The sequence below is a fragment of the Erithacus rubecula genome (genome assembly GCF_903797595.1).
Source record: "Erithacus rubecula genome assembly, chromosome: 5".
Classification (NCBI taxonomy): domain Eukaryota; kingdom Metazoa; phylum Chordata; class Aves; order Passeriformes; family Muscicapidae; genus Erithacus; species Erithacus rubecula.
In genome coordinates, this window is record NC_136687.1 from 54,785,229 (window position 1) to 54,806,256 (window position 21,028).

The 21,028-nt window shown below is 39.5% G+C and overlaps 1 protein-coding gene across 11 annotated transcripts in view; it reads left to right on the forward strand.

Annotated features, from left to right (window-relative positions):
- Positions 1 to 21,028, forward strand: part of MAPK10 (mitogen-activated protein kinase 10) — a 160,888-nt gene that overhangs the window by 101,404 nt on the left and 38,456 nt on the right. For 10 of the 11 annotated variants that reach the window (XM_079306534.1, XM_079306533.1, XM_079306535.1 and 7 more), the window contains 5 exons: positions 8,000 to 8,129; positions 9,930 to 9,988; positions 10,510 to 10,648; positions 11,639 to 11,804; positions 14,830 to 14,901. In XM_079306534.1, the coding sequence (XP_079162660.1) occupies positions 8,000 to 8,129; positions 9,930 to 9,988; positions 10,510 to 10,648; positions 11,639 to 11,804; positions 14,830 to 14,901 (566 nt within the window). Of the gene's footprint in view, positions 1 to 7,999; positions 8,130 to 9,929; positions 9,989 to 10,509; positions 10,649 to 11,638; positions 14,518 to 14,829; positions 14,902 to 21,028 lie in introns of those variants that run through there. The other variant, XM_079306531.1, reaches the window with a different exon arrangement.

Consider the following 21,028-nt stretch of genomic DNA (forward strand, 5'->3'; position numbering starts at 1 on the left):
AACTCTGTGTCAGCTGTTTGTAAACTCTGTCTGCAGGGAAATAACTGATGATTGTGAAACTTAAGCTTTTTCTGTTGTGGTTGGTTAGAAACTCCATTTAATTTACACTTTTTGCTCTCAGACAGTGATGTTTCCAAACCTTCTTTACAGATGTCAGGTACATCTGTTCCTACACTGTCAAATGCTTCCTTTTGGTCACTGACAGATCTCCCTTTTCTCACATTTCTGCTGGGTCACTACTATGATGCAACTTACTGGAAATTTTTTTTCAATACTCTGTTTGCTCCTCCTGGAAAACCAGGCTTGGTATGGATTACTGTCAGTGCACAGTAGTTGTTCCTTAACAGATCCCAGGCTTATCCTTCCATGTCATTCCCCTGAAATGCTGTCCCCACTGCAGTGAACACTGCTGCATCATCATCATCATCACTGATCACCGTATGTTTCACATGAGACCAATTGCACAGAGTCTGGGAGGAAATGCAGCTCAAGTAATTCAATTTTCTTTGTCAGCATGTATTGCTGGTATTTATTCTCTGTTGTTAATGGAGCCTACAGATTTTCACAGTGCCTTACAGAAAGCAATGCATTGTGCTTTGTCCCAGGACTTCTCCTTAGACCATCATAAAAAACAGTGACAGCCCAAAAAATTAAACAGAAGTTGTACAAAATGGAAAGACAGTATGAAACAAGGTACTCTGTGTGAAGCCTGGGTGAAGTTTGTGAACAATGCAAGGCATGTCTGGCATGACATGAGTGGGAAAAGTCACCAGAATGGGCAAGAGTCTGCAACAGAGACAGATAGGGAAGCAGAAAGTAGGAAAACTCAAATACAGAGTCCCTTTGGAAGTGAAAAATAGGACATGGAGGGGTTGGTTTGTTTGTTTGTGTTATTTTGGTCTGTTTGTCAGGCAAGCCAGCAAGGCTTTTAAATTATGGTTGTGAGGGGGTAATAATAACATAGTAGCTGGTCTCTATTCCAGTTTGTAGGTCCAGAAAATATCAGGTTTATCATATGACTGATAGTTTGAATGTGGTAGGCACTCAGTTTCTGCCAGGTGCACAGACTCTGCCTGAGTGACATTATTTCCCATGTCTGATAAATTGCTGTTAAACAAGGAAACTGGACTTTTTCTGGCTTTGCTACTTAACAAACTTGAAAACTGTCCAAAGTTTGCATTCCCTAGTGAGTTCAGAGCAGTAAATGTCAGATCTCTTTGCCAAATTTAGTGTCTTATTCTCCAGATGTGGGGCAAACATCCACTTAATATGGTTTACCTGCAAATTACTTAAGCTTCTTTTGCCCATATGTTTCCAGCCACTGAATATTAATAGGCACTCCATCTCTGGTCCATTCTTTAGTCTTCTGCTTTGCTCTGGCTTTGGTAAGTCCTTGAGCATGCCAAGAGTGAGGTGTGTAGTATGAAACCATGAGGTTGTCATCTCATACATACTACACATGTAAGAGAAAGTGTATTGGTCTAGAGCCCTTTTAAAGCAGAGTAGAAAAGAAACTTGGCTCCTTTTGCTTCCCAGGTTGAATTTCTTAGGCTGGCAGCTAACAAAAGCTGCTGCCAGCTAACAAAAGCTACTGGCAGCTAGCAGGCTGTGTTGTGAGTTAGTGACAAGAGACTTCAGGACCAGAAAGTAGTGATTTTACAGTTCTGTTCAGAAAAGTATTAAACAGCCAAGGCTTACAGAGCCAAGTACAAAGAATTAGCAGAGCACATGCAGATGAGAAGTGTGTAAACATGCTCCATACTCAGCATCCTCATGAATATTTTAATCTCCTGGCAAACTGAACCAGAGCCCATTGAGTGGTGTGCCAGGCAATGTGTGAACTTTATAGCTCTTACCACATTGCCTTTCCCACTGCATCCCTGTATTCCCACTGTCTTTGAGAGAGAAAATTACTATGGGAAGAGTTTTATCTTGCACCAATATGCAGAACTGATAACTGGTGGGTTACAAAAGGGTTCTTGTTAGGGCATCACCACCTTATGTAATCAGAAAGGTAATTAAATTTTATTGTAAATATGTTTATTTCAAATAAGTTTTTCGTCCTTTTTTTATCCTTGCAACTTCTTTTACATTGTCTTATATGTGATGGCTCAAACACCTTTTTTCAGACTCTCCCATCTGAGATTTGGCAGATAAAAGCTCTCTCAGCATGACTGAATTGTGAAATAGATTTCACAGAGAACTTTTCAGATCTAGATGTCCTTAGAATTATGAATGAATTCTGCTTCCAAGTTTATCTTTGCTGTAAAGGCTGCTTGGTTTTGACATTTTAGGCAATGACTGTAGTAGCTGAAAAAGAATGAGCAATACAGATCTAAAATTGGACTGCTATGGATACAACAATGACACTGTTTAATTTTTTGTGGGGGGCAGGAAAGGGACTGGATGATTTTTGGGCTTGGACTTTGTGTTTGCATGTAAGCATGTAAGCTGTTGAGCCAGGTAAGAGACACCTGTACCAGAGAGAAGAGGAGGTACTTGTCTTTTTCCCTCAGCCTTCAGGGCAAGCTGTCTTCCCACACCTCTCCAGAGGGACAGCAGGATGGGGATTGGGGAGCAAAGTCCCTCCACTGTAAGCAGAGAGCAGGTTTATGACCACTGAGGAACACACTGAATGTACTTGTGTCTCTGGGACCCAGTGAGAGCCATCCCAGAGTGCTGAGGAACTGGCTGATGCAGTTGCCATGACATTCTAAAATCCATGGCAGGCAGGTGAAGTCCCAGGTGACTGGAAAAAGGGAAACTTTGTACCCACCTTCAAATGGGGCAGAAAGCAGGTACTGGGAACTACCAGCCTGTCAGCCTCACCTCTGTGCCTGGGAATATCATGGATCAGATCCTCCTGGAAGCTGTGCTAAGGCACATGGGGGATGGGGAGGGGATTTGAGACACCCAGCACGGCTTCACCAAGGGCAAGTCCTGCCTGACCAACCCCATGGCCTTCTGTGATGGAGTGACTCCATCAGGGGACAAGGGAAGTGTTTCACAGGTAATTTATCTGGACTTCTGTAAAGCCTGTGACATAGTTCCCCCATATCATCCCTGTCTCTAAAATGGCAACAGATGGATTTGAGGGGAGGACATGTGCATCCAGAGGGTTGTGGTAAGCAGGTTAGAGTCCTGATGGACATCAGTGACAAGTGGTGCCCCTCAGAGGCCCATATTGGGACCAGGGATGTTAAATATCTTCATTAATGATTGTCCTGCTTTGGAGGACAGATTTCTGCTAACAAAGGCAGAAGACTCTTTGAAATGGAGAATGTAAACCCTCTCCCTTCAATTTATTATAATTTTGAAATTAAGGGGCTCTCAGGCAAAGATATGGGAATTAGGAATAACAATTCTTTACTAGGAAAATTAAAATAGTAATACAGTATTACAAAGAACAATCCCAACCCTGACAGAGTCAGAATACAGCCTGACACCCTGTCAGTCAGTCAGGGTGTTGGTAGCAGTCCCATTAAATGGTGGCTGCATCCTCCTGCAGTGGCAGATGTGGTTCAGCTGGAGCACTGCTCCTGTAGAAGGTGCAGTTTTCCTCTGAAGGTCCAGGGATGATGTGGAAAGGTCCAGCTTTCCTCTGGAATCCAGTGGAAAGAAGGTATCTTGCTGTCCAAAATCTCAGTTTTTATCTAGGTAGGAAAGGCTTGGCTGCTCCCCAGTGGGATGATGTAATTTTATCAGTCACACAGTGGGACTGAATGGCCCATTAGCAGATGATATCTCCTGGAGGGAGGAAGGGCTGTGGAACAGATAAAGATGACTGCCCCAGCTGGTTTTAAAGATGGACCATTAGCAGATAATATGTGCCACAGAGATAAGGGTCACAGTCCCACCCAGCTTCAACAGATGGTGATAGAATACACATATCTGGTCACATCCTGTATTGCAACCCAGGACACTGATAGACAAAGAGATCAAGTACACCTCAGCAAATTTGCAGATTTATGACCTTTAACAAGACCAAGTACAGGATGATGCACCTGGACTGGGGCAACCCTGGGGTCAGCACAGGCTGGGGATGAACAGACCCAGAGCAGTCCTGCCCAGAAGGACTTGGGGTGCTGGTGGATGAGGCTGAACATGACCCAGCCAAGTGCACTGGCAGCCCAGAGAGACAAACACACCCTGGGCTGCATCCAAAGCAGCGTGGGCAGCAGGGTGAGGGAGGGGATGAGTGAGACCAGCTGTCTTTCCTGATAAAACACCGAAATGTAAAAATAGAGCCACACTTTTTTGAATTTTTTTCTTAAAATTCTGCGGTTTTAGTGGCATGTCTTTGAAGTTTAAGCACTGCAGAATTCACTACTAATCTTGAAAGCAATGCTGAATTTTCATTCAAGGATTGGGATGATAGTCCCAAACACTTCAGGCACTTCAGTCCTCTCTCATGTTACTTGATTCCAGTACATAGATCCAACACAATAGATGTTTGTGTGCATTGCAGGAAGGAACATTTTGAACCCAGTCAGTAATATCTGCAGTGATGTAAAATATGCACTGTTTGTATGAATGTCTGCTTACAGATAACTCAGAAATTATATGTGAGTTATCTGTCAAGAGGAGAAAAAAAGTTAGGAATGAGAAAGTCTAATTTCATTCTAAAATTTGAACTGATTCATGAGGGCAATGTAAGGAGCAAGAAAACCAAACCCACCAAAAAAAACCCCTACCAGAGTACACTCAGAAAAGTTTGCTTAAAGCAAAATAACATGTTTACTCTTTTTTTGGTTGGAGTACTTGACTGAAGGGCTACAAGTGGAGAAAAGGTAAAGCACTCAAAACATTTTATGGTTAAAGCTTCATAAATCACATTTACAGAAATTTTGCTTGATACAGGAAAAAAGATTTGGCTCCTGTTTTTCCTATAAATGACTTCTTCAGAAACTGCAGTAGTGATAGTAATCTGAAGCCAAGGGCTTTGAAGACAGAGAAATTGCTGTGGAAATGATTTATATATGCATCCATCTATACTTTTCATTTTATCTCTCTGTGCATATGCATTGAGATGTGTATCTGAGCATTTCTGTAAAAGGTGCTCCACTCCATATATTGGTGATGATTGGTTGTTGAGGATGGCCCATCATTAGCATTCTTGTTAAATTGATTTTGAGATTGTCCTTTATTATCCTAAGAACTCATTCCTAAGGGTTGACTTTAAAAAATGCACATTTTCTGTGGGTTTAGCAGTCTGTTCTGGGGCGGACTAAAATGGAATTGATAATGTTAACTTTCCCTGTTGATGAAAAGATAGGAGGAATAATTTTAAGTATTTATTTGTCAAGTGTCTATTGAAATAGAAACTTGGATATGAAACTAGAATGCTTTCCATTTCCTTTCAAAATAGGTGTAAAAATGAATGCCTGGTCCTCCAAGTACATGACAATAGATCATTGCTCATTGATCATTACAGTCTGAGATCACACAGAATGTTAGTGGTAAATGATGACCTGGGTTTGTGTAAATCTGACTAGGAGGAGTTTCTTTTTTTTTTCCTGTCAAAGTCGGCAGAACACCTTGTTAAATAGCTGTAATCACGTGTCTCTTGGTAGTCATGAATTTTATATTCACTAATTTTTTTATCTCTGCTAAATAGGTTTGTTTCAAATTATTTACTGTTTTAAAAGGCATTTTTAGCACTAACATTTACCATGTCAGACTAACTGTAAAGAGAATTTATAGGGAAAGACTTTATTTACTGCCTTTTCTGTCTGTACAGCTGCCAGAGACATGGTAGTAAACTTGGAGGATTTTTCTGAGCTCATGTTGCAGTAAAGCTATCATTTTATTACAAGACCAGGGGTAATTTAGAGTCTTTGCTATAAAATCAAGAAACTGTATAAATTAAAAAATAAATTCACAGTTGAGCAAGAGGTATTATGATAGAGATCCCAGAGAAACTCTTTCAGATGCAAGTCCAGTGTCTTATCTGAGATTTAGAGTGACTTTCATACTCAGCCTATTCCTCACAGTTCACAGACACTCATTACTCTCTCTCCCATTCCTGATCCCTGGAGCTGCATGTTTATACAGCCACTCTCCTGCCAGTGATTGAAGTTTGTCCAAAAAAGGCTTATCATCAATACTAACCTTGGTAAAGAGTTTGTGTAGCAAGCAGCAGAGAGGATCTGGTATCTGTAATTTCACTGTGGTCAGTGCAGAGCTGGCTGTAAACAAAAGCTTCTTTCTGGTGAACACAGAAAAAACCCATCAGGGCTGTGGATTTACCTGGTGCAATGAATTTGGCTATTGACTTCTTTAAGTAGTTGGACACCTTTCATTTGATAGAAGACCATGATAGAATTGCAGTCAAGATCCTTGTATCTAAAAGGAAACATCCTCTACAAAGGATTACTTTAGTTCTTCTAAAGGTATGCAAAGTGGTATGGAAAGGATCAGGAATGGATCATAAAAGCCAAGAGTTTAAGAAGCCTTTGGTTTTCTGATTTTAGGTTGATGGTTTTGTCTGTCACTGTAACAGAGAGAAAAAATTCAGAAAAACAAACAGAGATTGGAAGCTGAGGAAAACGTTTGCCCAGACAAACTTTTATTGTTTTCTAACTCCTAGTCAGTAATTTTGTGATGTATCTAATGAGATTAAAATATATTAAAAAAAAGAATATTAAAATGATTCACAGTACTCTAACACAGCTCAGATGAGTCTTAACTAGAACTCATCCTAAAAGAAGTTGGGTGATCAAGTAATATGGATTAGCTGAGAGATTTGTCTGCTGTACTATATGTGCAATATCTGTCCATGAACAGTAGGGACAAAATATTTAACTGTGGAAAGATATTGGCTTTTTTAAATCTTTGGGCTTTGCATTTTATTTGTTCAGTGCTTTCTTAGTGGAATTAAGGGGCATTTTTGTTTGCCTTTATGATGCCCTGTTGTGGCTGAACTACATCAGGAGAGACACAATTCTGCCAGCTGCTCTGGAGTTTTGCTTTCTGCTCCATACTGTTAGGCTGTAAATCACACATCATGTTCCTCCTAACACAAGGTTTAGCTGAGTAAAATTCTGTGGCCAGAGAGAAATCAAGTCAGGCTGGATCTCTGATAGCCTTGTCACCTAAGCTGCTGCTTTTATGGTTCAGTGGTTTTATGGTGAGAGCAGCACCTTTGTTTACAGCAGGGTATTAGCTGGGTCAAGAAAGTTACATGTCTTATGAATAGGGGAATAAAGAATTGTTACCAACTGACAGAATGGATGATGTTGGAGTACACCTGGTCAAACCCACCTGTTCAAAGCAGAATGAACTAGAGCAGATTGCTCAGGACCACTGGAAGAGTCTGACTCCATCTTCTTTACTCCTCCCAGCAGACACTTAAGAAAATTGATAAGATCCACCCTAAGCCCTCTTCAAATAATGTATTTCTTTATTTTCAAAAGTTGTAACTGTGCATATGTAACAATTTTTTTTTATTATCAGGAATTGGTAAAAAAACTTGTGAAATGGTTCTGTTTCTAGGTATGTCATTGAAATTGGATGATATGGTCTCAAAGAATGACTAAATAACTTGGTTCCATTAGAAATACAAAATTCATTTTGGATCAATAGGTCTTTGGTCATTGTGAAAGTGCTCAGAAAAGCTTTTCTGCTGTACCCATGCACAGAGAGTTCCTTTATGAAACAACTTCTTTCTCATCCAGTTTTTATTGTATTTTTTTCTGAAGTTACTTGATTTTTTTTGCCCCACCCCTTGAAAACAAGTGTTCATTTGCAGTGGAACTGGAGTTCAGAAGTAGTGGTGTATGCTGTCTTCTGCTGATGTGATCGAACATATTTCCTTTTGATTTTTTTTTTTTGGGGTTTTTTTTTTTTTTTTCCTAGAAGCTCTCTCCTGCTTTTGAGCCAGTATTTTTCTCAGTGGAAAAAAAGGGAAATGGTAGACCTGATTTTCAGGAATTAGCTGTGGGAAGTGCTGCTGGGTACCCTCTGAGATGCATAACCCCTGTGTTTGTCTCCACTGCAGTGCTGCATATGATGCCGTCCTTGACAGAAACGTGGCCATTAAGAAGCTCAGCAGACCTTTTCAGAACCAAACCCATGCCAAGAGAGCTTACAGGGAGCTGGTCCTCATGAAGTGTGTGAATCATAAAAATGTAAGTTTTCAGCAGGAGAAATGGTGTGTGCGTTGCTGTGTTAGAAAGGAAATTGTTTTGTTGGGTTCCTTTTTTAAATTGAAGAAATTTGAAGTAAATTATGCTCAAGAGCTACATTCTGTCTGGTACATGCCCACAGAGAGACTGAGGATATTACACATGCTTATTTAAAGGCTGTGCCAAACTGGGATTGTTCTAGATCTTCCTACTTCTTGTACTTCTTCTTCCTACCATCTACTGTATATCATTTAGTATCCATCATGAAGTGTTATTTCATGGCTGTATTTTAATTTTAACCATTATCTGTTAGAACTATCTGCCTGACACTGTAACAACTTGCTTTTTTGTACTGAAATATGTAGGATTGCCACGCTGCGTTGTAAAGGGATGTCCCAGGGATTTCATTTTCCTCCACCTCCTAGATTTCCTGCTGCCAAATCTGTGTGCCCCTTCCTTTTCATTAGGAGTGGATTTTGCAGTTTGCAGTGTTTACCTGTCCCTCAGATCTTGCAATGACTTTTTCCTTATGCAAAGCATAAATGAGCTTAAAAAAAATGTGATGTAAGGGGAGATTTTACACTTGTTCTCAATCACAAGTTCACACAGAAAGAGAAAGGACTGACCCAAAAATGGCAAATTGCAGGAATTGACACTAGAGTCCTCTGCCTCACTTCTGGCAGTGATTTATCCTTAAATTCCCACTGTGTTGATCAGGACTGTTCCTGTGTCTTCCCTGTTGACTTGATGGAAGCTGCCCACAGCCAGCACAATGGATGGGGATTTGAAATTGCAGGGATGAGCATGAAAATTTTTAATGGGCTGGAAAGAGCAGAGGGGCAGCAGGAATGGCACTTATTTTAAATACATATTTTTAAACATGGTGAATGAGAGGTGCTAACAGCTCATAGGTTGGGTCAGAGCCTTAATCTGTGTGTACAAAGTGCAAAGGGAAGAGAGGATTGTAAAGGCACCTTTGCAGAGGTAAGATTCAGTCAGAATATGTGGAGTAAAGAGAAAGAATGCTGAATAATTTCTGTTAGAAAACCTGAAGAGGTGATGGAGATGGCAAGGGAGATGTTCAGATGTTGCCTTCATGGCAGCAGTGCTTGGTGTCAATTACCCCTGCTCCCTGCACAGAGGGAAAACAGGGGAAATCCAGATCTGTGAGGTCACATTGTTTATTCTTTTTCACACATTCTTACCAGTGTCTTTCAGCAGCCCAGCCTATTTAAAATCAAGAAACAAGGGAAAGAGAAAAGGAGTTGAAGTATGCAAGATGCCTTTGCTCAGGGTGTCTCTGTTTCAAAGTGCTTCTAATGAAAATTGTACCTCTCCCAAAGGAATTGGTGTCAGCCAGCATGTGCATGTGTGCCCTCAAAGGAACTGAGGCCATGAGAGAAGGAAGGACTAGTGTTTAATAAGATGGTCCCTGATTATTTAATTAGCATTCCTCATAAATAAGAAAATTCTGGCTGTAGCACAAAGACTGCTATGCTAGTTTGAGCTGAAGTTGGTCTTTGAACCTGTAACTCCAAAATTGAGAGGAGTGTCTCACCTTTAGCACTTTGTTTTGTCCCTCGTTATCTTCTTTCAGATGATTTCAAACAAACCTAGAAGAAATCTGGGAGATCCATGGTATTTTATTTTGAATGTTGCCAATTTTTTCACCGTTCCATAAAGTGAGAAGTGTTAATGTAAATAGAGCAGTGAAAAAAGTTTGTCCTTTAACACACTTCAAAACAGGTTCAACTGATTATTTTTTCACTTATCTTTATTTTTTTGTCTTACTTTGCTTTTCAGATTATCAGTTTATTAAATGTCTTCACACCACAGAAATCTCTGGAGGAGTTCCAGGATGTGTGAGTAACAGGGGCAGTAATTAAACTAAAGCTTTAGGAATGTGTGGGGCATAATGGTGTACCTTGATTTCAATAACTCAGCAAAATACAAAGATTGTAGCCCCCTCTAAAAAAGATAGTGTGAGTCCAGTGGGTAGGAAAATATTCTGAATTCCCATATTGAGAGCTCTTTTCACTTTAAAGTGAAAAACACTGTTTCATATTTGTTGTGATATGACCTTTGCCTGTGTAATGTTATTTGCTGGGAAACTGGGCGTAGGTGTAGAGGACAATCAGCATCTCTGTTGGAACCTTGCCCTGCTGGAAAACCACTGTGCCTAGTACAAACCTGCTGTGAATGAAATTTTAAGTATTGTCTGTTTTATATTGTTGCTCTCCTTTTATCTTCCTGTCTTTCCCATATTCTGTATACATTGCATGGAACTTTGTTACTTATTTGAGATGATGCTGTGATTTGCCTCCAACACAAACACAAAAAAAAAAAAAATTTAAAAATCCCATGGCTTTGCTTTTCCATTCAGCTACCTGGTAATGGAGTTAATGGATGCCAACCTGTGCCAGGTCATTCAGATGGAGCTGGACCATGAGCGAATGTCTTACCTTCTGTACCAAATGCTCTGTGGAATCAAGCATCTTCACTCTGCAGGGATTATTCACAGGGTAAGGGGCCTTTGGCTTAAAACTTAGGGCAGCATGTGAAATGATCATAAAGACTTTAAATGCCACTTGACTCTCTTGTGTACTGCATATCAAAGCCCTGTCTCTCAGTAAAATGCGTATAAAAATAAGAGCCACAGTCAGAGGTCAGGGGATATGGAATTGGTATTTTTCATTATTTGCATGTGCTGAAACAAATGGACTGCTGAGTCTGTATTAAATACATCCTCTCATTTTGCTTTTCCACATCAGTGCTGTGCCTGTAAGGATGTGGTGCTTGGCTGGGGATGTGTGATAGTTGATAGCAGGGGGGATCAGTCATGTCACTGTGAGCAGGAGGGAATTCTCAGTGGGTTGAAAATACCCTGACTTAACTTCTTTATTGAATAGTGCTTTTGCTAGTTTGGGATTTCCACATTAAAAACAAAACAAAACAAAAAAAAAAAAAAAAAATCAAAACCTGTTTCCCTAAAGAAAAGAAAGGCTGATAAGGTGAGTTAAAAAGTGGATTTTGCTCTACAAAGTTCTCCTTTCATGGCATGTCATGTGTTTAGCAGAGAGTTATAGAATTGGTTTCCAGATAGTCATCCAGCAATGGATGAGCTGAATTATTATCAATGAAGCATTAAGGCATCTCCACACGTGCAGTTGGAATGGCTCTATCAGGTTCAAAGCATTAAGAGAAAATAATCTAATCAAAACAGCACTCAGATACTAATCCAAGTCTCTCAATCTGCTAAATACAATTAATTTAACACCAGTAGGCTCCTGTTATCCAGGTAAAGCCCCACAGTGTGCTGAGGTAGAGCAACTTCCAGAACAGTTTGTTAGAGAAACAATAGCAAGGGTTTGCTGTATATTTGCAAGTATTTCTGATTATAACTGTGTCAGAAGAGGGAGAGAGTATTTGAAGGGTGACCTAAAGTCTGTATCATAGCTGTGTCTGGCCCTATAAAGGACAGTCACATGGGGTTTTCTCACTGTCTTTTGCAGGATTTAAAACCAAGTAACATTGTAGTGAAGTCTGACTGCACGTTGAAGATTCTGGATTTTGGGCTGGCCAGGACTGCAGGCACGAGCTTCATGATGACCCCGTATGTGGTGACACGTTACTACAGAGCCCCGGAGGTCATCCTGGGAATGGGCTACAAGGAGAACGGTAGGGCTGCACTGTCACTGCCCTGGGCAAGGGGCAGGCTCTGCTCCCACCAACAGGGACACCCAAAGGAGGGGCAGGAATGGGAAATGGTGGGAAGTGACGCCTGGAATCAGAGCAGGTGCTCGGCGTTGTGAGCTGCAGCTACAGAATGTTTTTGGGATGCACTGCTGGTGGATTCATCAGTGTGGGATTGCAGAGTAACAGGAAACTCAGCTATGCTTGAGGTTACAACTACAGGCAGCTCGTTTTACCCAGAATATCTTTGTCTTCTGTGGCTGTGAAGCAATATGGGAACCACTGGAATTGCTGAAAGAGTGATGTGCTCTAAATTTGAGTCTGGATCTCTTGAGGGAACAAGAAGGACCTGCTGAAGCAGCAAATCCTAGCCCTTCCAGAATTTCTCTAAATCCAGATCTAGATCTGAATTCCAGGAATAATTCCTTCTTCATGACAAATTTAACGAAGTCACAGGTTTTGCTGATAGGTTTCATCTTGTCAAGATCTAGGTATAAATTTGCAGTTGAGTTTGGTTTTTTTTTTTTTTTAATGGAATACAGAATTTCAGAGAAGAGGAAAAAGCTGAAACAAAAAAAAAAAAACAAAAACAAAACATATAATTTGTGTGTAATCTCCCTAGAAGTAAATAGGATAGTGCTCTGAATAGTTTGAGAGAGCATGGTAATATTGTGAATAGCAGGTGGGGGTGCTTCCTATAGAGAAACAGGTAAGGAGGAACTCAAATTTTGCAGAAGATGAAGGGAAAACTCTTAAAGTTGTTCTCATTTTGTAAAAAACCTGAGAATTGCAGAGTGCCAGGAAAGTAGACCTGGCAGGAAAGGAGGGAATGTTCTATGGCTCAGATTTTGCTGTCAAAGGTGTCATTTGTCTGTTTGAGGAGGCTTTTTGATGGCAAATACAGCAAATGGGATAAGACCAGGAATTTGTTAAAAGGTGTCCTACTTGATTTATGTTGAGGAGGTTATCTAAGCTTCAGAATAACTTTTACTAAAGCCAACTGCATCTTATAAAGGGCAGTGAAACTTATTTTGGGAGCTGATTCCATGACTTTAGCAATATTTAAACATAATCACACAACCTCTTCTGAAATCAACAAGTTCCCATATGAATTATTTGTGATCTTTATGATCTTAAAGTATAAATTTTAATATAAAAGTCTAAAAAATAGATATTGTTATTGTCAATATGTATTTTTTTGCTTAGAGAATAATTCTAGGGGGAAAATAGGAATAATATTCCTTAAAGTATTTTGTTTTAAATTTTTGCTAAGTGCCAATAGAAATTTAAACTAGCACTCTTTAAATAGTTCTTCTATTGTCAGATGAATTATTTTCCTTGGTTTTTTTCCCCTCCAGACATTTAGTAGATGATGAGGATTATTGTTGTCGTTATTGTCCATGAAAGGACAGAGAGAGCATTTGCTTTTCACCTGATTAAAACTGCACCAAGAAAAAGTTAGACAACCTTTTATGATAAAGTACACAGCTGGGAAAGTTCTAATGTTTGCCACATCCAAAGGTCCTGATCAAATGCCCATTAAATTTAACACAGAGACTTCCTTTGACTTCCTTTGAATCTGGCTTAAGATGACTAATCTTGTCTTACTTGGACAAGGCTGAAATAAATGAAATGTTTGAAAATGAAGCTGAGCTGTCAGAGGAGCTGCTGTGCTTGGAGGCTCTGACCCAGCTCCCAAGGAAGTCAACAGAAAGGGTTTTCTTTGCTTCCCTGCTCTGGCCTGTGCTGCCACATTACTGAAGCTCCCTGACTTTTTTTCCCCCCTGACTATCTACACTGCCTGTATAAGGACTGTTCACTGCTTTCATTTTCTTTCTGCACTTGGTTGGCTAAAGATGCAAAATTATCACTAGTTTGCTGCACTTCTATGGAAGGTCCCAAAACTGTCACTAGGAAGAAAACTCTGCCACTGCCTCAGGCATGCTTTTGCTGTCCCATGCCCCTGATTCCTGTACCCTCCTTTTCCCAAATGGAGCATTTCACCTTTTTTGTTTTTTGTTTTACCAAGAAATGAGTTGTTTGTTTGTTTCTTTGGTTTGTTTTGGATTGCTTTTGAAGGTTAAGAAAGGTGTAGAAAAAGAGGAGAAAACTGGCAGTGTAGGTCAAACATGACCAGAAAATTAGGATTTCAGGCTCAGAAACAACATAGCCTTTCAAAGCAGTTTTTTCCTCTTCACATAGAAGACAGGTTTGTTTGGTTCTTTTGTCTGTGAGTACTGTGTCACTATCTATCCAGCATTTTTTCTTTAAAGGCTTAAAGACAAAAAAAGCCCCCTATTCAAGTCAAGCAGATAAGTTAACTCTGGGTATTTTATCTAAAAGCTGAAGGCAGGATTGGGAATAGGAAATGCTCTTAGTCTTGTTGATATTTGGAGCTTTTGTTCCAGCATTTATTTTGAGTACCTACACAGTACAAAACAGAGTCCACTCAGGTCCCACTCTCTGGGTGTGGAGTACATAGGATAGTACCTATAGATAGGACATGGGTACAGATGCTGCAAGAGGTGTTTTAAATAACCTTCAAGGGTGGTATTTGTCCATATGGCCTTTACCTATGTGAACAGTTCCATTTGGAGCCTCTTGTCAGCTGCTGCAGAGAGACTCAGTGCTGGAGAACAAAGCCTAGAAATTCTGCAAGTAGGATTTATTCCAGATTATCATAATCCTGCTGTTTTGGTTAAAAAAAAAAAAATTTAAAAAGAGTTGTTTTTTAACCATAAATTCAGTGTATACCATGGGTCTGTGCAGTTGTTATTGATTTTAAACTTTTTCCTCTGTTGTAATTAACTGCTGTTGAGCTGACACAGCTTTTATTTATTTAGTTACTTACTTTAGCTTTTGGTGAGACATGAAATAGCCAACAAAACCACAAAACAAACTGTACTGTTCTGATCAACCTGCTCTTTTTCCCCTCCTTTAGGAGTGAAATGTTGTAGTTAACTTTGCTTTTTTTCCCTCCTTCTTCACTTCCCTGTCTCTGCTGTTCTAGTGGATATATGGTCTGTGGGATGCATTATGGGAGAAATGGTTCGCCACAAAATCCTCTTTCCAGGAAGGGACTGTATCCTTGTGCCATTTGCTGCAGCTTCACCTATTATTTGTTCCTCTCCTCCACCCCATCCCTTTTGCCATAAAATGACTTTACCAGGACTGTAAAGATAGAAGCAGAAAGTTGAACCCCAGAGGTATGGCTAAATGAAAATAGTGCACTACTGATATGCACAAAATTGAAAATGAAAAACAGATGCACAGAATTATTTCAGTCAATTAAGTTGCTCTAAAACCTGTAATCATTCCATTTTATATACTATTTATGTCATGTCAACAAGCAACATAGAAAACAAGCATTATAATGGCAAATTGGAAAGCTTTATTTGCTATTCTTCAAAGGAAAAATAAGAAAACATGAAAAAATTTCTAACTTGGCCCATCTCATTCCTGTAAATCTGTTTTTCTGCTTTTATGTTTTGGAAATATTGACTTCATAACATTTGTGGTGACATCATAATCTTTTGCTTGCTAATGCATCATGGTTTTGGATTCATCTCAATGCTGTATGGGCTCAGTGTTGAGTCAATACAACATTTCTTTTTTTCTTTAAAACAAAATGAAGAATTTGACTCACCCAGTTTAAAGCAACCATTTATCTGCTGTGGTTTCCAAATTGGCCTGAAATCAGATTCTCTTGATTTAAAATGAATTTCCCTTTACTTGCATGAGGTCTGTGTTGTCAGTTAAACCACGTTTCCCTCCCATCTTGTTCTTCATGTCTTGGGTGATATTATTTTTACCCCTTCCAAGTTGGTGAAAGCAATATTAGAAATTGAAAACAAAAGAGGAGGACTCTACTTAGCCTCCTGTTTATCACAGGCTAAACCTGCCCATGCTGGCTTGGAAATGTAAGTAAGTGTGTTTTGCTCATCAGAATAGAATGAGGCAACATAACAGATCTTCACTTTCAGAAACAAAAAGCATCTTATTTTCAGCTAGTTGGCAGAAAGGCACCACGAAAATCTGGCATCAGCAGCCACTGGCAGTTGGTGGGAAGAAAGCTCAGCTTTCACAGACGTGTAGCCATGGAAGCAATTTTATTTTTTTGCTAACTTTTGAGTAATTCCTGTCATGTTTGTCAAAGTTGGGTCCTGCCTGTCCTCTTTTCACAACTCTGTCAACTTTCTCTGAGAGCTGAGCCCTGCTTGGTGGCCCAGGGAAGATGCAGTTTGGGGGGATGCAGGGACAACATCCAAAAATTCCTGCTGTTTGCTGAGGGGTGACAGCAGCACTCTGCTGCTCCAGTCTTATAAGAAGAGGGGATGGAAAGCTATTGGATGCAAAACAAGGCAGAGAGGTTAGAATGGGGATTTTTATTATTAGTACGTAATTTTGAGATGCTTAAAAGTGCTGAAGTGTCCCTGCAGCTGTCACCTCAAAGTGCAGAGCAGCTCCCAGCATTCCCAAGACTGTAATTGTGTGATAGCTATGCTGTGTTTCAGTGGGAACACCACCTCAGAAACACCATCACAGCCCTTCCTCCAAACAATGCACTCTTATCCTCTAAAAACAAAAACAAAAAAACAATTAAACCAAACAAAAATCCCAAACAAACAAAAAACTAAAAAAAAGCCAAAAAATTGAAGAAAAACTGAACTGTCTATAATACACTTGAGGTTTAGCTGCAGATTCTGAGGATATTTCCATGTAATCTTTTCTGAGCCAAGTCTGAGATTTTAGTTGATAAGCTGCTAGAATTCATACAAAGAATGGTTTCAGGATAAAAGCATAGTAGCATAGTTAATGGGCTGCTCTCCTTTTTCAACAACAAATTGCCCACATCTAGGAAAATGTTAATGCTATATAATTTAAATAGTGTAGAATTACAGAATGACTTTGTTTCTGTCTGGCTGTGGAAACAGTCTCTTAAGACAGTGTTGTATTCAGGGATAGCAGTAAAATATTTTTAAAGCATCTTTTAACATTTCAGCATCAGTTGAAAATAAGTACTGAATTTCTGAACAAAAGCAGCAAACATTGTATAAATTGTGGAATAGTCCTACTTTTTAAATCACTGGAAATCCCCTGTCCTGAAATAGAATGTAAGTGGGCCAGGTCACAATTGATACTGTGCTTTAATGGTGGGTTTATTCAGGTGAGTGGGAAGTTTAAAAAAAAGAAAAAAAAAAAGAAAGAAATTTTTAAAAAATCTATGCATTCATTTCCAAGTCAGTACTCATTTGTTAAGCAGTGTGACCCCATGACTGTCAGTGTTGGAAAACCTGGTTTGTGTAGGGTCCATATGATTTCCCACCCCTCCATGGCTGTTGATGAGCAGATCTAGTTTCCCTCCCAGGTGCAGGAAGAGCTGGAGAAACATTTGTGCAGCTGCAGGTAAACTTCACAGAAGCACATTACATACTTCCCTTGGGTACTTAAGGCTTTCCAGCAGAGAGTTTTCTAGCTGAAAGAGGCAAGTCTATATAGAAATCAAAAATACCAGTTCCTTTTAATCATTCAAAAGACTGTCTACCGTGTATACTTTCTATCAATATGAGCTGACTCATTTCTAGTCTGGAGTAGGAGCATTGGTGAATGTCAGTGTATACATCTAAGAAAAAATCCACAGCTGCTGCCATGTTTTATGGAAAGAAAATATTTTAAAATTTAATTTCACCTAAACCATCACACTGAGTTACCAATGTACTCAGGTACTGCTGATGTGAAATGAAATTTCATTTTTGAAGTCTTTGTGGAAATTCAAACACAGAGGTGATTAATTCCAGAACCTTTCATCTGCATCCACAAGAACCTCTCTCCTAAGCTGCCATGAGAAAGCTCTGGATTCTGGCTAGACTGCAGCTGGTTTTCAGACAAGTGAGAAGAGCCTTCAATGTTCAGGAGAGTACTGGCTAGAAATTGCCTGGCAGGGTCCCTCATTCCTTATTATTCGGCTAAGGCAGACATTTCAAAATACTGTCAGGGAAACTTCCTTGTCAGAAATCAGACCTTCATGAGAAGAAATCCACCTTTCAATCCATTTCCAGATGGATTGGCAAACTAAAATATTCCTGGCAAGTTCTGGTAAGCTTTTGTAGTCCACTTCTGAGTTTCTTGCTCAGTGTTTCTTTGATGCTTATTCCACTTCTGTTAAATCAGAAAGAATGTGAGCAGCCAAAAACTGCCTGAATTCTTGGATGCCATTGGAAATATGTTAGAAAAATCCAGTGCTTTCCCAAAACCTGGTTCAGCTCTAGATAATAAAATCTTCAAAATCTCATAAGATTTCAATTTAGGATTGGAAATGTATTTCTATTTTTTTTTTATTTGAAGAGAAGGGAAAGCATAAAATGAATGCTTTCAGGTGAGACAAGTTTATTAATATCTGAGCTGCCAAGTCTAAAGTGATGTCCTACAGGCACATGTGATTTAGTGGGGAAAATAAAGTGATCAGAGCATTTATTTTCAGTGCTGAAATGAAAGAAGCATATAGAGGATGGTACTATAGCAATTTCACGTGTGAGTCCTTCAGCAGATCAAAGCAAAACAGTGATTTAGCCATAGAAATATATTGTGATATATCGTCCTAAGTAGTCAAGTGTCCTAACTTTGGCTAGGCCTGAATTTCCACTGTAAATGTGGAGAACAGAATTCCTACTGCAAGTGGTTTTAAGTCTAAGACAGTCAAAAGAGAAAATTCCATTGGAATAGGAAGAGACAAAAATTCCAACTTTCTTCTATGAAATTATCAAGATCCAAAAGGAATTGTGAAGAGAAGTCAGCATTAACTGATGCAGTAAATGTTTTCTGTGGCCAGATTTTCAAAAACTCCCTTGCCCACCAGCTGTCTTTGGGAGTGGTGGGATTAAGAGATGCTTTCTGACATCTGAAAGAAAGTGCTCTACTGCCTTAGGAAAAAATTTGCATCAAGAAAGTCTTTTAAGAAAAGGTGCTGCCTTTCCACTCCTCAAAAGCAGAATTTCTCTTTGCATTTCATTTGCATTGATTCATAAGTGTAATTTTAAAGTTTTGAGGGCATTTTTGAGTGTTTCTTAAACTACAGTGTAATAACTTCTGCACTTTTGTTAAGTGCAGTCTGTTGTTTTTCTTGCTCTGGGTAGTGTTTTCTTAAGGCTTGTTTTGTCTTAAAATCAGGAGCAGCAATCAGGATTATTTAAAACATACTCTTAAGTGTGACTGGCCTGGCTTTCCAGGTAGGATCAGCTGGTTCCTGTGACCCTGCTGCTTAAGTGTGTCTTAGCTATGATGGCATTGATGGCTAAGTCTGGATTTTGTTGACCTGGATTATTCTTCCCTGGGTATTTGGTTTTGGACTCGGGATTTGTCCTAAAGTTTGCTCATATGAGGTGAGACCTGTTTCAAAGAGATCTCAGAGTAGATGTGAAGATGATTTGGCTCTTGCCATTTTTTTTCTCTTTTTAAAAAAATTTTATTTTTGTTTTTATTTTTTTTTTATTTGTAATTCAGATATGCATACTCCAACAGTTTAGAATGTAATTTGCACTTAGCATGAAACTCCCATGCTGCCTGTCATCTGTGTGACTCTTGGACTGCATCCCAGGTGCTACAGTGAAGATGATCCACTGCTTGTTTCCTATCATTCACCTTAAAGATTTTCAGGACACACTGCTGCCTTGTATGAATTTCAATCAAGGAAAGTTTTAATTGGGTTTTCTGGTGCCTATGAGAATTGGATGGTCTCAAATGTATAGTTTGGTTTTTTTCTGTGGCATTAGTCAGCTTTTTCTTGATAGCAGCTGTGCTAAATTGAACTGAGGCAGACTGGAACACCTGAGCAGAGAATTTATAACTTTTAGACAAAACAGTGGCTTTGAAGTGCCTTTTGTCCAGAGCATGCAGCTATTTGGATGGGACCAAAATAAATAACTGGAACACATTGAAAATCACATGAAGCTGAGTCAGGGGAGGTTTAGATTGGCTGTCAGGAAAAGGTTTTTCACTAAAGGATGATTGGGCACCAGAACAGGGTCACAGTACCAGTCTGACAGAGTTCAGGGAATGTTTGGACAAAGCTCTCAGGTACATGGTGTGACTCCTGGGCTGTGCTGAGCAGGGCCAGGAGCTGGATTCAATGATCCTGATGGGTCTCTTCCAACTCAGCATATCCTGGGATTCTGTTCTGTGATTCCTGTTCCACATATGAAAGCATACAAGCATCCTCTGTGCTAATCTGTTTGTATTGTCACAAGAGAGATTAGCTGTGGGTTTCCTCCTCAAAGAGGTAACACACGTGTACTTGAATACTCTTTGAGACCTGAGAAGAGTTACTTCAAAATCAAAATGTAAAAGAAGCTAAAAAGAGGACCTGAGGCTGGGAAATGCAGGATCTACAAACAGGTTTTCAGTGCCATGGTCTGTTAGACACTGTGGAAGGTGTTTCACATTCCTTGGCAAGATTATCTGGTCTCTCTTACTGTGGTGGTTTTTTTATATAGTCATATCCAAAAGAAAATGGGAAAAAGGGAAGGATGTGTCTCATCCCTTATGCCTCCATTCATTCTTGAGCTTGCTGCTCAGGATTCTTATGGTTTTTTTAGTAATTTTTTTAACAGTCTTTTTTTAGCACTTGTTTGGCACTGAAGCTTAAGAGGCAGGAGCCTTCTCCAGTGCTGGCTTCCCACTGAGTCACAGAAAGTTTTTTTAAAAAGACAGAAATTCATAGGTTGTATTGAAGCCTCACCCTTGAAAAATTGTGTCAATTCCCTTTAAATTCCATATAGCATCTGTCAGGAGAGCACCTGTTTTCCACAGTATTTGTCAGGAAGAAAATTAGAAGTCACTAAGGCAATTTTTCAAACACTTAGGAACCTTATTACTATTATTGAGAAAATTTTCATAACATCATATGGAAAGTCATATTTCAAATTAGAAAGAAAATGCTTTCTCAAGAAATCTTAATGGATTGAGCTGATACTGTGCTGAGGGAGCCCTTGTTAAAATGTTGAAATTCAAGCATGTAACAAATGCAAGCACAAAGGGAAGGGTTTGGGGGGTCTCAGCAAGGAGATTGGGATGTCAGAAAACTGGGAGTTTGCCATGACTTAGCCAGGATTGAGGGAGATAAGGGTTCAGAGTTTTGGGGAGGGTTTTAATCCTTTTCAAGAGTGTAAGCCATCTCCATAGTGGTCATCGGGAGTGTCACACATGCTTTCCTT